Here is a 14672-nt window from a genome sequence, read left to right on the forward strand (position 1 = left end):
TCTGCCTCTCGGCGTCCCCACGTGTTGCAACGGGGTTGTGTTCCACAGGGTTCCCATGGCCGCGGCTTTCCGGAAGCAGGCTGCAGGACTTTTCCCCCTGAGCCACCTCTGGGTGGGTCCCAACCACCCACCTTGCAGTAAGTAGGAGAGTCTAATTAACTGGGGAGAGAGCAGTGACAGGTGTTCCTGACAGGCTTCTGAGGGGAAGTGCCACTGGAGCTGAAACTTGAAGAGCTTGCTGGAATTGGAATGAAAGCGAAGGCCTTTTCGAAGGCTAGGACACAACACAAAGTCGTGTTAAAATGAGAACTGTGGGTGGGGAAAGGAAAAAGAAAACTATATAAATAAAGCGTGGGGCTTGGAAGGACACGGCAGACATGGTGGAAGTGCTCCCTGCAATACGGAGACAGTTGGGCAATGTATGCTGTGAGAGTTTTTAGCTGTTCAGTAACATGATCAGGTTGCTTTCTGAAAATAATTGGAGGGTGTCTTGTTACTAACAACAAACTTGGGGTTCCTGGATTTATGCATTGGCACTGTGGAAGAAAGGCCTGGCTATCTGCTTTCGGAAAGATTACAGGAAAAACAAACAGAAACTGGGAAGCAGTTCTATTTTACAACATTTAAGGTTGCCCTGTGTCAAGTGGATCTGACAACAATGGCTTTTTGTTGTTTACAGTTTCTTCATTTTAAACCGAGGCCCAGGAAATATACCCTGCCCATCTCTTCTAGTCACTGTGAACAAAATGACACAATGTCAGGACAGGGCTTTGTATAAATGCCTGCTACATAAGAATGACATGGACCAGCTGCTGTATTTCCTGGCTAATGTAAATTGGGCTTTTCCAGATGTGCTGCGCCTGTGAAGGCAAACGGTTATTCACTGGTGTTATTAATTCAAGATAAGGATTTTTGTCCCATGTGAATTATCCGAAGTTGTAATTGAGGAATCTCAGCAGAATTAGACTTTGGACTCGGGTGAACTTCGATCGTAATGTCTCCTTTGACATTAACCACTTGTGTGTTCTTGGACAGTTTACCTCTCTTAGCTTCAGTGTCTTCACCAAAGGTTCAGGGTTGCAGTGATTAAATCAAATGATGAACACAGAATACATGATTGCTTATCAATGGCCAAGTGCGCTGCTGTACAGTTAATATGTTCTCTCAGTCAGGACTCCCAGCAGCCCTGTGAAGTGTCATTTCCTTCATTTCCTGGTCCAGAAATCTCCTGAGGTGGAGAGAAACTCTCCAAAGGGCCATACAGCTAATAAGGAGTAGAATTAGGATCTGAATACAGGCATTCTTGATTCCAGAGAAGATCCTTTTAACTGCTACTTTGTTAAGGAATACAGTTATTATAAGCAGATTGAACAGATACCATCATGGCAAGAATACATAAGGCAAAGCCCGTCTTTTCTCCAGATGCTGCTTTTGCTCATTTTGACTGAGTCCTTAAAACGGACAGTTCATTTTTCACAACCAAGTAAAAACTTATAAAACTTCTAAAACCGTAAAACATTAAAAAAAAGTAATGGAATACATACCAAATCATTAAGTGTGCTTGAATTGTGTGTGCCCCTCTGGACTCGGGGGTAGGGTTGGTGGGATGCATATGCCCCTCTGAACTTGGGATAGGAATAGGAGAATGCATATGTCCTTTGGGTAGGATTAGTGGGATACATCCCATTGACTACTTGGACACATGTTTTATGGATTCTTATCAAGGTTATGGGGATATCTAGGACCCTACATTACAAGATGTATCAGGAAATACCATCTCAGTTAACGCCCTTGAAAAACAGTATTTGATGGCACGTGTCTGTTTCATATTAGACAGTTAAATATGTCCCCTGCTGACAGACACATGCATTATTGTGTGTGTGTGTGTGTGTGTGTGTGTGTGTGGAGTTTCCCAATAAACCAGAGGCAAAAAAAGGTAAGTGGGACATGAATGCCCGTTGGGTAATGAAAAGGCAAAAATCTTTGAGTGCGCACTGATTATAATACTGTGTGTCCATCTCAGGTAGAGACTCAGAACATGACTCCAATGACCTTACTCATTGTAAAGATGACAAGGCTGTGTGCAGAGATCCATGTGGGTACCTGTGTGGTCTACACATGGAATGACTCTTAAGGATCTAATTGCTAACTCTTTCAATCTAAGAGAAGGAAAAAGCCAAACTACAGACGTCAAGTTGATTCTCACCCAAAGTGACCCTGTAGGGCAGAATAGACCTGCCTCTCTGTTAGAGACTAAATCGTTGGAGTAGAAAGCCACCTCTTTCTTCTGCTGAGGTGTTAGTGTTGGTAATAGTCTATGTGTAACCCACTGGCCAACAGGGCTCCCTCTTCAGTTCAAGAAGCCTTCCTGAAATACATGTGTTTGTTAATTTATGACCTAAACACAAAGCTCACTGCCATTGACTAGATGCCGACACACAGCCGCCCTATAGGACAGGGTAGAACTGCCCCTAAGAATTTTCAAGACCTAAACTGTAGAAAGCCCCTTTTTTTTTCCGGCAGAACGGCTGGTGGTTTCAAACTGCTGGCCTTTCATATAGCAGGCCGATGCATAACCACTTTGCCACCAGGGATCCCTTTAATGTACTAATGTGCACAGATGAATACCAAATTGCACGCAAACTGTAATGATTTTAAAAGCATAGGGGGCCAGGGGATTAGACTCAAGTTTGTAGCCCCAAACTCAGAATAAAAAAGAGATGGGGCTTTGTTTCGTTTAGATCAAGTGCTAAGGAGAAGATGAGTTCAGATTCTGAAACACAAGCAGTTCTTCCCTTCTGCCCGGCAGAGCCCGCCCTTTCTGAGAGTTAGTGGAAAAGATCCAGATTTCACAACCCTGAAAGAAAAAGAAAGCAAGGAAGAAAAACCCAAACAACCCCCAAACAAACATCATCTAAGGGGGTGAGCAAGAGGTAGGCTTATCAGGTGGTCCAGAACGATTGGTTTTAATGTAGTAATGACAAGAGTGAACATGTTCGAACATCTACTAGATGACAATCGTTTTGGTTTTTAACACACATGAGGGGGCTTCAAAAATGTGAACAAAAATGGAATTAAAGAATACAATTTTTAACGAATGAAGCCCCATGGCATAGTGCTTAGTGTGTAAGTAAACGCTCTTTTAGATCACAACCACTTTTTGAGGAAGGAGCACCAGAGAGGGTAACATGCCCATAACACAGAGGTAGTGAGCAGCCAGGATCCCATCCTAGGCAGTTTGACTTCACGGTTAGTAAGTACTCTTGAAGTACACGATTATATACAAACGTAGGTACTAGCAGATTCCTCCAGCAGCCTTCCAGTGAACGCTCACCGCATCACTTCCAGAATCGTATCCATGTTGCTCATTTGGACCATAGTGAAAACGATTTGGTGGAAAGGAGGTGACAGGCTAGTATGGACCTGTTGTCAGTTGACAGGGCCAGTGGTCGGCGCCAGTGCGCTCCACCGTAGAAGCCCAGGCTGACTCTGGAGGGCAGAAGGGAGGGACCGCGAATCGGTTCCCGGGCCGCCGCCAGGCTAGCAAGTGCGCAGGCGCAGGCGTGGCCTGGCTGTCAGGCGCTGATGCATCGGGCCACCTGCAGAGGCCCCCGCGGGTGGGGTGGGGGCCTGGCTGTGCCCATTGTGCGGACCCCGGTGCCCTCCAGTCCCCCGCGGTCACAGAGTGACCCAAGTCCTCTTCTGCTCCCAAGCTGCGTAGAAACTACTGTCTCCCACTCCCCTCCCTGTCACTTGGTCCCTGGGGAGGGCCACACCAGCCTCTCGGCCAGGGGCTGCGCGCATCAGTGGCCGCGATTTGCGGCTTTGTTTCCTGGGCACCTGTTGTGGGTCCCAAATAGAAACCTCGTCCTTGGGGATCCGGGGACAGGCTGCCAGTGTCCGGGGGTGGGCGTGCTTGGCCGCCGATCACCCAGGGTGGGCGGGCCGGGGGAGGGGGCTCGGGGCGCTGCCGCTCCGATCGGAAGGGAGGGGCCGAGCGACGCCCAGGCCGGAGCCCAGCCCGCCGGGGCGCCGACCGCGCGCCCCCTCCCTTCCGTCCTCCCCCCTCTCTCCTCCCGCTCTCCCGGGGCGCGGGCGAGTGTCTGCGGCGCGGCGGCCAGGAAATGCCGCAGATGCGCCGCGCAGCATCCCGAGCGGAGGCGAGCCACCCGTGCGCCCGCGCCGACGCCGCAGCCTTGACCCGGCCCGGAGCAGGGGGCCTGCGCGGCCGGCGCACTGCCCACCCGGGGTCCCAGCGCCCGCTGCCGGGCGCCCACCCCCGCCGTGCTCGCGCTCCCCGCTCCTCCTCCGCTCGTCGCCGCCCCCGGCTCGGGGCGATCTGCTGCTGCTGAAACCCGAGAGGGACTCTGGCCGCCCGGGAGCCGCGCGGTCTAGCTCCCGCGGCCGGCCAGGGGGCCTGGGCGTCGCCTCTGCCCGCGGGGCGCCCATCACCCCTGCCCCCTCGTGCCCCCAGCCCTGCGTCTCTGGCTTCAGGGCGCTTCCCCCGGCGCCGGCTGCTGCTTCCCCTTTCCAGTTCCCAAGCCTGCGTCTTGCTGACTACGAGACTGCACCGGGGTTACGAGGGGGAGAGGGAACTGGCCAGTCATCGCTTACATTACCTCCGGCATGGCGGGCTACCTCTCCCCGGCTGCTTACCTGTACGTGGAGGAGCAGGAGTACCTCCAGGCCTACGAGGATGTCCTGGAGAGGTACAAAGGTACGTGGTGCTCCGCGCAGCGCGGGGTGCGGGGCTCAGCGCGTGCCATCCTGCAGACCGTTACCTTTCTTTCTTTGCCCGAGCCGCTGCTTGGTTACCTGGAAACAGGTGTCTGGACCAATCTTAGGGATGGATCAGGGCTTTGGGGATGGGATTCAGTACCCCTAGCAGAGGGAGGTGGGTGGGGTAGGCGATGGTCCGGAGACGCCCTTGAATGGGCGGTGGAGTGGGGGTGAGGGGTTAGGTTTCCAAGAAGCACATTGTTTGTTTGTTTCTCCTTTGCAAAAGCTTTTACATACTATGCACAAGCATACATTCTTTCTAGGAGGGCGGATACCAGTTAAGTCTCCAAGGGATTGCTAAAGTCTTGCTTTGGGGTATTGGTTAACCTCATAAAAGAGGTTATTGAGTTCTTAAATACATGGACTATTTCCCATGAGGATATCACCAAATCATTTTCCTTAAAATGATCTTGCTTAATTCGGAGAAAGTTTATGGTTTGCGACTATGCATATATACCGATGCTGATGTGTCATAAAAATAATTTTATAGCGTGATGAATGGAAGACTAGATCGCCGGTCAATGTAAATTTAAGTATATTTTGTAAATTAAGTATATTTAGAGATGTTTTTCTGCCTAACCTTTATGTTGGGAAAGATCTTGCAGATATTATAAATAAAACACAATCTTAGATAAGCTTCTTACCTTAACAGTTTGTTTCCGGAATCTATTTCTAATTCTCCATAAGGGTCCTAAAGCTCCATGCCCAAGAAACGTTCACGAAGCTGTATAAAAGAGGTTGATAGAGATTGGTGGCTTTACAGTGCATCTTTCTGATTTTAGTTTAGCCACTTTATTTTTGTAAATTGAATGGGATCTTGTTAAAAATGCATGCCTTAATGGTTTTTCCATTAGTGCAAAGTGGGAACATGAGATCCCGAACCGAAAAATAAAATTCCAAATCACCCCAAATCTTAAAACGCATATACATTTATGTTCCATCTTTTTCTAGAATATGTTTCAATGCTGGCATTCTGAAATCCATGTGGGATTTTGTAAACAGCACGGACACTAGGAATTTCTTTGTGCCAAGACTCTATTGTGTGTAATACTACCACTGAGCAAGTGCAATGATAATTTAAGCTAATAAACCTGTTTAGCTGTGTGTGTGTGTGTAATTACTCACCTTTATCTTTTCATTTAAACATACGGTTTTTAGTAGTTTCCAAAACTTTAAAAATGACAAATATTACAGTGTAGACTAGTAAATCATACTTGAAGAAATACATCTGTGCACCCTGAAGTCAGTAATAAAAAGCCCTGAAAGTATATGCATTTTATGCTTTATAAAGAGCTATAGCCTCATGAATTTTTGCCCTGTCAAGCTTTCCTCAGTGATAAGTGTTTTCAGGTGACATTGAAACAGAAATAACTAACGTGCTAATTTGACTTGTTTTAAGGAGATGGAGTTGTTTTCCAAAGCTGGTTTTTATTTATCTTTGAAAATAAAAGGAAACTAAACATCTGAAGAGCACAGTTCTTCTTACTGCACCTCAGTTTAATCATAGCCTATTTCACTGAACAACCCAGAGTCATCTGGGTTAAAGTCCAAAATGTTACTAAACTATGCGAGGGTATTTCCCTCCTCTTTGTGGTTTAAAAAGCTTAGGTCGTCAGTTTGCATTTGGCTTTATGGATGTTTCATTTGATGCTGGAAAGGAAGGTGAGTGTACTCCATGAAGAGCTAGAGATCTGGAAAACTCATTGTTTCCCAGATATGTTTTTAAGCCAGTTATGACTTCCCACCAGCATCCAATACGATGACCTCACTACAGTGCTTATTATTCTGATTGACTTGCTATGGGGGCTGACCTAATCGGAAAAGAATTGGAGGCTGTGAATAGGGAGTGTCAGTTCACTAAGCATTCAAAGTATAGTTGCTCATTTTCTGCATTGTTCACAACACTTTTTGTTCCCCTTTGAACTTAAGAGAGCGTATTTTGATTTTCATTTCTAACTAAAAGTTCCGGAGTTACAGAATGAATTTGCATTCAACTGGAGTGTTAGCAGGTTGCTAAGTTATCATATGCCCCAGCTGTTGAGTACTGTAAGTGGTCAAGGCAGCTGGAACAAACTCAAAATCAGTTATTGGAAATAGAGAATTATAATGATATTCATGCTAGGAATTACGAGTGTTGGATTTAGAAGTTGAGAGTGGCCCAGTCCTCAAATGGCCTTGGAAAGGCTTCAAGGCAGGCCCTTTGTGGTAGAGAAACAAGAATAGTGGAAGCCTCGTTATTTATGGCGCGGCCTAGTCTTGCTTGTTGGTCTGTTGGTTTTCACTCCTGATTGAAAATGAGCAACTGTTTGCCCAATTAGAACAACACAGGCAGAGCTATTGGCTACCTAGAAGGGTTCAGTGTTCTGATTCATAAAATATGTTCATAATCAGAACACCTAGAGTCATCTGATTTAGCAATATGCGCTATCCATTTTTATTTGGTAAATACATTTATTTACGAATCAGACATATTTCTTTGTTACTGTTTATTTTTGGAAAGTATCCAGGGTCAATGGGTTCCTTTTTTTTGAAAACAACAACAACAAAAAACCCCAAAACAGTTTTATTAGCACTTCATCCACATATCATGTCATGTCATACAATTCAGTAATTGAGGTAATCAAGTCTTGTACAGCTATCACCATATTCAGTTCTAAAACACTTTATTCCCATTGTCATTGTTATTCATGTAATTATTATTTTTTTAAATTGTGGCAACAGAACACATTCTCCAGTTCCATAACCTCTGCTTGTATAATTCAGTGTCATTGATCATACTCTTCATGTTGCACAACCATTATGGATATCTTTTTCCAAATTATTCTACCACTTTTGGCTTAAATTCAGTGCCCACTATGCACCAACTCTTTCCCCCTCACCTATGGCAACCAGTGGTCAACCTGGGTTTCTTTTTTGTGTGTGTATGTGGTTTTCTTGATACGGTATTCACATGTCATACACTTCCATGGTCAAATCGCTTTTAAAATGAGTTGTATATACATAATCACAATCTGTCCACCCTACTTCTCCCTCCCTCCTCCTGCATTCATGGTTTGCCCTCCAACCCCCTCACCCTCTTGTCTCCTACCTTGACCGCCACATCCCCCTGTAAACCATTGCATCAGTTCTTATCTCTGTGCATCTCCTTCCATGCTTCACAAACTGGGAAACCAACAGAAGCAATAAGAAACAAAAACCAAATAAAATGGTAAGGATAAAAGAATCATAATTATATAAAGAAAAAACAATACTGATTAAGAATGGCCAGGGAAGAAATTTTTGTCACGGGTCAAGCAAAAAACACTTGAGTGGCTTTCTTTTTATATCGGTGATAAATCATCCAGTGTAATTGTTGCTTTGCAGTATAAAACATTGTTTTAAATAAGTTGGAATAAAAGATTCGGGAGTCTCTGTTGATTGTCTTGGCAGTATAAGAAAATGAACCTACCCTTAAAAAATGTACAAATTAGGTGGTCTTTTAATAAATTCCAGGAGCACTGATGATGTCATTGTGAATTGCTAGCTGCTAGTCACGGTTAACTGTGCGTGGGCATCACAGTTCAAAACCAGCAGACATTCCTTTGGAGGAAGACAAGGCTTTCTACTCCTGTGAAAAGCCACCGTCTAAGAAGCCTACTTTGTTCTTATTGGGACTTTATGGGTTGGCATCAGCTCTATGGCAGTGAGTTTGGTTTTTGAGTTTTAAGAAATTCTGTCCTTTAAATCTGTCTTTGGAAGATTTTGTTTTCCTTATACCTTATTATTTTTTCATGGTGTTACATGTGGAATTGAGATATTAATGTGAGCTTAGTTACGTTCCTTCAGTCGAACACATCTCTATTCTCCACTGATCTTTTAATGAAGGGCTTGCACATGTAAGTACACATCATTCCACATGTAAATCACATGAAAGACGTGGTTATTTGTCTTATAATTGGTAGGTGCCACCAGGTTCTGACTCACTAAGTGCCCTGCTCAGTTCTGGGCCGTCTTCACAGTTACCCGTGTTTGCTCCCAGGCTCTGCCCGCTGTCTCAGTCTATCCTATCAAGGGTATTCCTCCACTTGGCCGATCCTCGCTTTTACCAGGCATGATGTGCTTCTCCAGGGACTGGCGCTCCCTGATAACATTTCTAAGTATGTGATAGAGTCTTGCCTCCCCCTTCTAAGGAGCCTGTTCTTCTAAGACTCATTCTAGTGGTCCACGATATTGTCAACTTTCTTTGTCAACATCGTAATTTAAATGCATCAATTCTCTGGTCTTCATTCTGCACTGAAGACCAGAGAATTGATGCATTTAAGCGAAGGCATCTGAAAATACCATCCTTAATTTGGGTCACGTGTGTATTTGTTCTCAAGGTGACATCTTTCCCTTTTAACTTTAAAGGGAGATCTTTAACAGCACATTGGTTGTACTAAGGCGATATAATTTTGTGTCTGCATGGTGACGAAAGGAATAGAAAACAATTCCAATTAGTGTTTTCTTTTTCAGTCACTGACACTTAGAGCGATGGCCTGTAAAAATCTCATGTTTTTACTGTTGAATCCATCTCTGTTGCCCAGCTGAATCGAGTTGGAGTTCCAAGCTTTGAGAGAATTATTTCTTTCCTTCACAAAGTTCAAGGAGTCCTGGTGGTGCTATGGCAGGTAGGCATTGGGCTGCTCACTGCAAGGTTGGAGGTTCAAACCGACTAGCCGTTCTGTGGAAAATAGATGAGGCTGTCTGGTTCTGTAAAGATTTCTTTAATGTAGGAAATCCTTTATAGGAAATGGAAGGTAGGAAAGCTTACATAGGAGACCCTAAGAGAGTCCTTATGTGTCTAAATCGCCTCAATGACAGTGATCTTTCTCCGTGGTTTTCAGTTAGCTTCCAGGATTCTGCAGAAATTCTATTCCAAATTTCATCTGCTCAGCATATGTTCTGCTCATGATTTAGCAGCCTGTTATGTAATAAGTGAAATGTAAGTATACTGCCTCGTGATGTGTTATGTTGTAGCTATTCAGCAGTTAGTGCAGTGAACCCGGAACTGGGTAGCTGTCTGTTTTACAGGTCTCACAAAAGTTCTGCCTTTGGAAGCAGTCATCAATTTTCTATGGCGCATGCTTTAGTGGAAAATGTGAAGTTTCCTTCTCTGACAGGTTTCTGCCTTACACGTGTTCTAGCTTTCACAGGTTTTACTGTGTTAGTTAGTCTGAGTGTTCTCTTATTCTTTAAAAAAGCGCACCAGCTTTCATCTGGTGATGCGTGTCACGTAGGAGCATGCTTGGTTGCTTAGAACCGAAAACAAGGAGTGCCCAGCTACTCAGGGGTTGGCTTTTTCTCAGGTTCGGAGAGGCCCAAGGCAGGCAGGCCAGCGTTTGCAACCTATCTCTACCTCCCCAAAGGGACCCCGACTTCCGAATTTGTTTATCACATTTTAGCGAATCATGTCATCAAAAATGCCCCTTCTTCTTCTAGGCCGCTGTCTCGCTTTGGGTGGGACGGCAAAGGACAACTGTTGGGAACCAATTGGGTCCTTCGCCTTTTACAGAACCTGTTTAGAAGCTTACTGCTAGGGGCTGAATCGTATCAATTGGCTGAGCCACGGTCGGAAGTGACTTGGCAGGGATGCCATGTGTTATCCCTCGTGATGTGATCTGCCCGTGAGTCAAGGGGGTGAGGGTGTGATGCAGCCCCTGACTCGGTCACGGTTGGATTTGATGTAAGAGAAGTTTCCCTGGGCTGTAGTGGGCGTCATTTTTAATCATAGATGAAATGAGAGAGGACTGTCAGTACCATCAAGACAGAGGAGTTGAGAGCAGAGCATGTCTTTTGACCTAGTGTCTCCGTATTGAGAACCTCCTAGATCAGATCAATTGATACCAAGATAAATGTCGGTCTCCAAGAAGTGTAGAGCCCGCAGATAGAGAAAGGAGGTAAGGAACTGCCCTTGGAGCCCAGCGGATAGAGACACCCCTTGCCCCCCCAGAATTTAGACAGCCTGAATTTAGACTTCCATTTTTAGGAATCTTTGCGAGCATAAGTTTCTGCTTGGTGAAGCCGTCCACCCGTGGCGTTTCTGTTACGGCGGCCGTGGATAACGAAAAGACTCGCCTAGCAATTCCTGCTTACGTCCTTGCTCACTGCGATGCGAGGAGCACCTCTGACTCCAAGAGAGAGTGAGCAAGGCAGATTTTTAAGCTTGCCCCATTGAGTGCCCTGAAAAAAGTTGCAGCTCTGTTTGTAAAAAGAATTAACGTATCTGTGCTGAAATTAGAACCTTAAAGTTTAGGTACAGCAGCTATTGACAGCGATTGACAGCCGTAATCTTATATACGAATTTAGTGAAGGTTGGATAGACTATCTGAGCGTTCCACGGGAAGTCTCTGAGGATTTAAAAAAAGACACAACTGAATGTTATGTAATGTTACTATATGGATTTGAAAGTGTTTTCCACCAAATAATTAGAGTTTAGATTGACTAAATAACTTGAACAGGTGATCTGAACATTGCTTCACACTGTAGGGTCCATATTGGTTTAGGACTGTTGATGTTGTTAGTGATTTCATTTGACCCCCATTGCTGTGCTCATCTTCCTTTGTTGGGCTTAGCCTGGTATTGAACTTGTCAGGGACTTTTTTTTTTTTTAGACACAAGGCAAGAATTCTTACGCTACTCATTCACCAAGGCAACAGCATGCCTGCAGAACTAAGCCTTGTTCAATAAAGGGCAAGAAAGTATGAAAATAGCAAATATGTATTTGTCTTGGTTTGTTCATTAGTGAGCAACCTTGAAAACAAGAGACTTAAACCAAAGTCCAATAATTTCTGAGATCACACCATTGGGAGAGCAGTCACCTGCTTCTCACCGTAGGGTGTTTTAGCTTGAAGTTCAAAGGAAAATTTCAGTGTTCCTTCTATCTCTAACAGGTATGTTTGAGGTAAAGTTGTCAAGACTTTCAAAGGAAACTTTATTTGTTTTTTTTTAAAGTTTTACTTTTTTTATTTGAGCATGATAGAAATTAGAGATTGTAAAGACACCTGAAGCCAAGGAGGTTGCAGAAAGATGGAGTATCTAGCTCTCATGTGTTCATTTCTCTTTCAGTTTCACAGTTGGGTATACAGATGCAGAAAGTGCACCCAAATCCCTTCACCCTATGAGCCTGATGAAGAAATTGAGGGAGGAGGTGCTTTGTGGTCTAGGATGTTATTATTGCATATTAATTCAAAAGCAACCCCCAAACTCCTGATCTATGAAACTTTTCTGTATTCATAATGGCTTTTGGGGAAAAAAATCAGGAAAGACTTTTGTGTCCTGCTCTTAGTAATTTATGGATCAGTGCCTACCCGTTCTGAAGAGGCATTCCAGGCAGCTGCCATTGTATATAAGTGATCAAGTATGCCATTTTTGTTTTATTACTTGGTGCAATTTTATGTGCTAATACTTTACACTCTCCTTTCGTTTTTCTTCAAAGGGGAAGAAAATAATTCTGCTCGGAGTGAGTTTGGGGAAACTTCATTTTTCGGGCCAATAGGATTATGGTTCTGTGAAGATTATAGCTTGGAAACCCTGTGGGGCAGTTCTGCTCTGTTTTACAGGGTTGCTTTGTAAGGGCCATGGATACCACAGCTGAGACCAAGTTTGGCGTTGATTCTGCAAGTATGGAGGGAATCCACTGATGGTCTTCATCAGAGAGTTACCCAGGAGCTAGGTGTTAGTGAGATAACTCTGGTAACAGTATAATGGATTGGTCCGAGGAGAAGGCTCAAGCGGAAGCGAGACAAGATAGGAGGCCACGGTGGAATTAGGACAATTCCAACAGAAAGCCAATTGAAGAGAAATCTCAGAAACTAGCCACATTGTTGGCTGGTTGGTCTGGGTGTGGCCCAAAAGGGACAGATTACCTAACTTCCTTTGTCCAGGTTAAATTTGAGGAAGCTCAGGGTGTTTAATTTTTACGTGTATAATTTAAAAAGATGCTTTAAAAAATAAATCTTTTGTAGCCATCACTAATAGATCTTCCTTGAGAGTGAAATCTTGTGGATGCTAATTTGCTTGACCTTGGAAAAACCGAGGTGAGCAGGCAACAACTGCAGTGTGCCATTTGCTGTTGGGAATCTTGAGAGCTTGTTTAGTAGCAGCGTAGAGTAAGGATTTTTTTTTCTGTAAGCAAATAACATAACTGGATTCATATTTTTAAAAGATATGTAGATTGTATTTCCAAAATATTTCAAGGGATCCCCTCCTCCTCCCTCCAGTTCTCACAGTTCTTTATGTTAAGTACAACTCCTGCCTTTACACCGGAAGGACACGGAAGCATCGAACAGTTGACTTTCTAGAAGTTACAGATGCTAGAAGTGGTAGACATGGGATTTAAAGGCCAAAAGACATAAATCAGGTATTTTGAATTTTATTACAATGATGGGAAATGTCGCAGACATAGTTTTAATATTCTAATAGTCTCACTGGATTCGGATTTTGATTAAGACTAGGAACTTTCTGAGGCATGTGAATGGATTCATGAAATAAAAATTAATTATCTCGAAAATTCCCTAGAGTTATTTTTTCGATTCAAGTGTTAAATAAACTTTGGAGCTTGTGCTGTTGTGTCTTTGCTGGATGGTAACTTCTAATGGTTAGATAGCCATGAGAGGAAAATAAAACTGTAAACCAAGTCATAAGTGTGGTTTAGGATTGAGGAGACTTTGGAAAGAATGGAGTTTTGTAAATGTCACCAGTGAATGCCTGAAATGCTTCCTGGAAAGAATCATCACAGGGAGTGGACAAAGTCTTGATTTTTCTCCAGTGGGTGAAAATATTTGCCAATGAATCCTGGTATTAAAGACATAATACAAAGCTAGTATTGTCCCAGGGAACTAAAAAACGTGCCCCTGTGTTCAGTGTCACAGTTTGCCAGATTGAGTATGTCAGTGTGTCAGTTTATGTTCTCGATTTTTTAGCATGAAATAATGCTATTTGGCAACTTATTTGATCCTACCTTAATTAACGCAGGCAAGGCCGTTTGGATTAATGAAGTGGGATAAACGAACAACTGTTAAGCAGTCCAGTTGATGATGAGTTGCCGTAGCTCCACATAGGTCAGGGTAGAGCTGTGCGTTCTGGGGCTTTCAGTGGCTGACTTTTCTTTCATATACAGGTTGCCAGGCCTTTATTGTGAGTGCCTCTGGGTGGGTTTTAACCTCCAGCCTTTTCACATAACACTTAAATGCATCAATTATTTCCACCACTCACAGACTCTGGCCTGAAATAGGGCATATGAAATATTCTGAGTGGTAGAGATCAAATAATAGTCAGTGAGAAGCCTAAGAATTCAAGTCCTTTTGACCCTTAGGGCCTTTTTGCCTGGCTGCCTCCTTTTGATACTGTTGAACTCTTACATGCTAGAGCTGCTATTGGAATATAGAGGGTGCTGATTATTTTCTTTCACATAGCCATGTTGTTCTTAAGGCACTATTTTATTTGCGGTGTGTGCATTGTGTATTGTGCTTACTTCATAGAATTGCGGGTGGTGGCTCAGAGTTTAGCAATCTGACAGTTTTGCTTTCTGAGGTCTACATATGCTGCTGCTTGCAGATCAGGTATCCAGTCGCTTGGCAGCTATGATGCTTGATAACATTTGAGTCTAAAATTAGTTGAACTGTTTGTTCTATTTTAAGGATAGACTGAAATTAGTAGTCCAGTCCTGCAAAACATGTGAAAGTTAAAACTCAGGGTATTGAATTGCTGTTTTTAAAATGTAGTCAGAAATATGGTTGGGTTAAAAATGATTTGTTTTAACATTTTAGAAAGTTTTATTTTGGTGACTTGATGATAGGATAGGCATTATATTATTTGTACGTAATACCTAAGACCCCACCTTTTTGGGTAGGAGAGTTGGGGGGCGGGTATACTCA

General features: G+C 43.8%; 1 protein-coding gene across 8 annotated transcripts in view; it reads left to right on the plus strand.

Annotated features, from left to right (window-relative positions):
* The window catches only part of DST (dystonin), a 450811-nt gene that overhangs the window by 55867 nt on the left and 380272 nt on the right, over window positions 1-14672 (plus strand). For 2 of the 8 annotated variants that reach the window (XM_075554958.1, XM_075554959.1), the window contains exon 1: window positions 4098-4717. The exons of 4 other annotated variants lie outside the window; for them this stretch is intronic. In XM_075554958.1, coding sequence (XP_075411073.1) covers window positions 4627-4717 — 91 coding nt within the window. In that variant the 5' untranslated portion in view covers window positions 4098-4626. Of the gene's footprint in view, window positions 1-4087; window positions 4718-14672 lie in introns of those variants that run through there. 2 more of the 8 variants (XM_075554961.1, XM_075554953.1) reach the window with 2 other exon arrangements.

The sequence above is a fragment of the Tenrec ecaudatus genome, chromosome 7 (genome assembly GCF_050624435.1).
Source record: "Tenrec ecaudatus isolate mTenEca1 chromosome 7, mTenEca1.hap1, whole genome shotgun sequence".
NCBI classification, from domain to species: domain Eukaryota; kingdom Metazoa; phylum Chordata; class Mammalia; order Afrosoricida; family Tenrecidae; genus Tenrec; species Tenrec ecaudatus.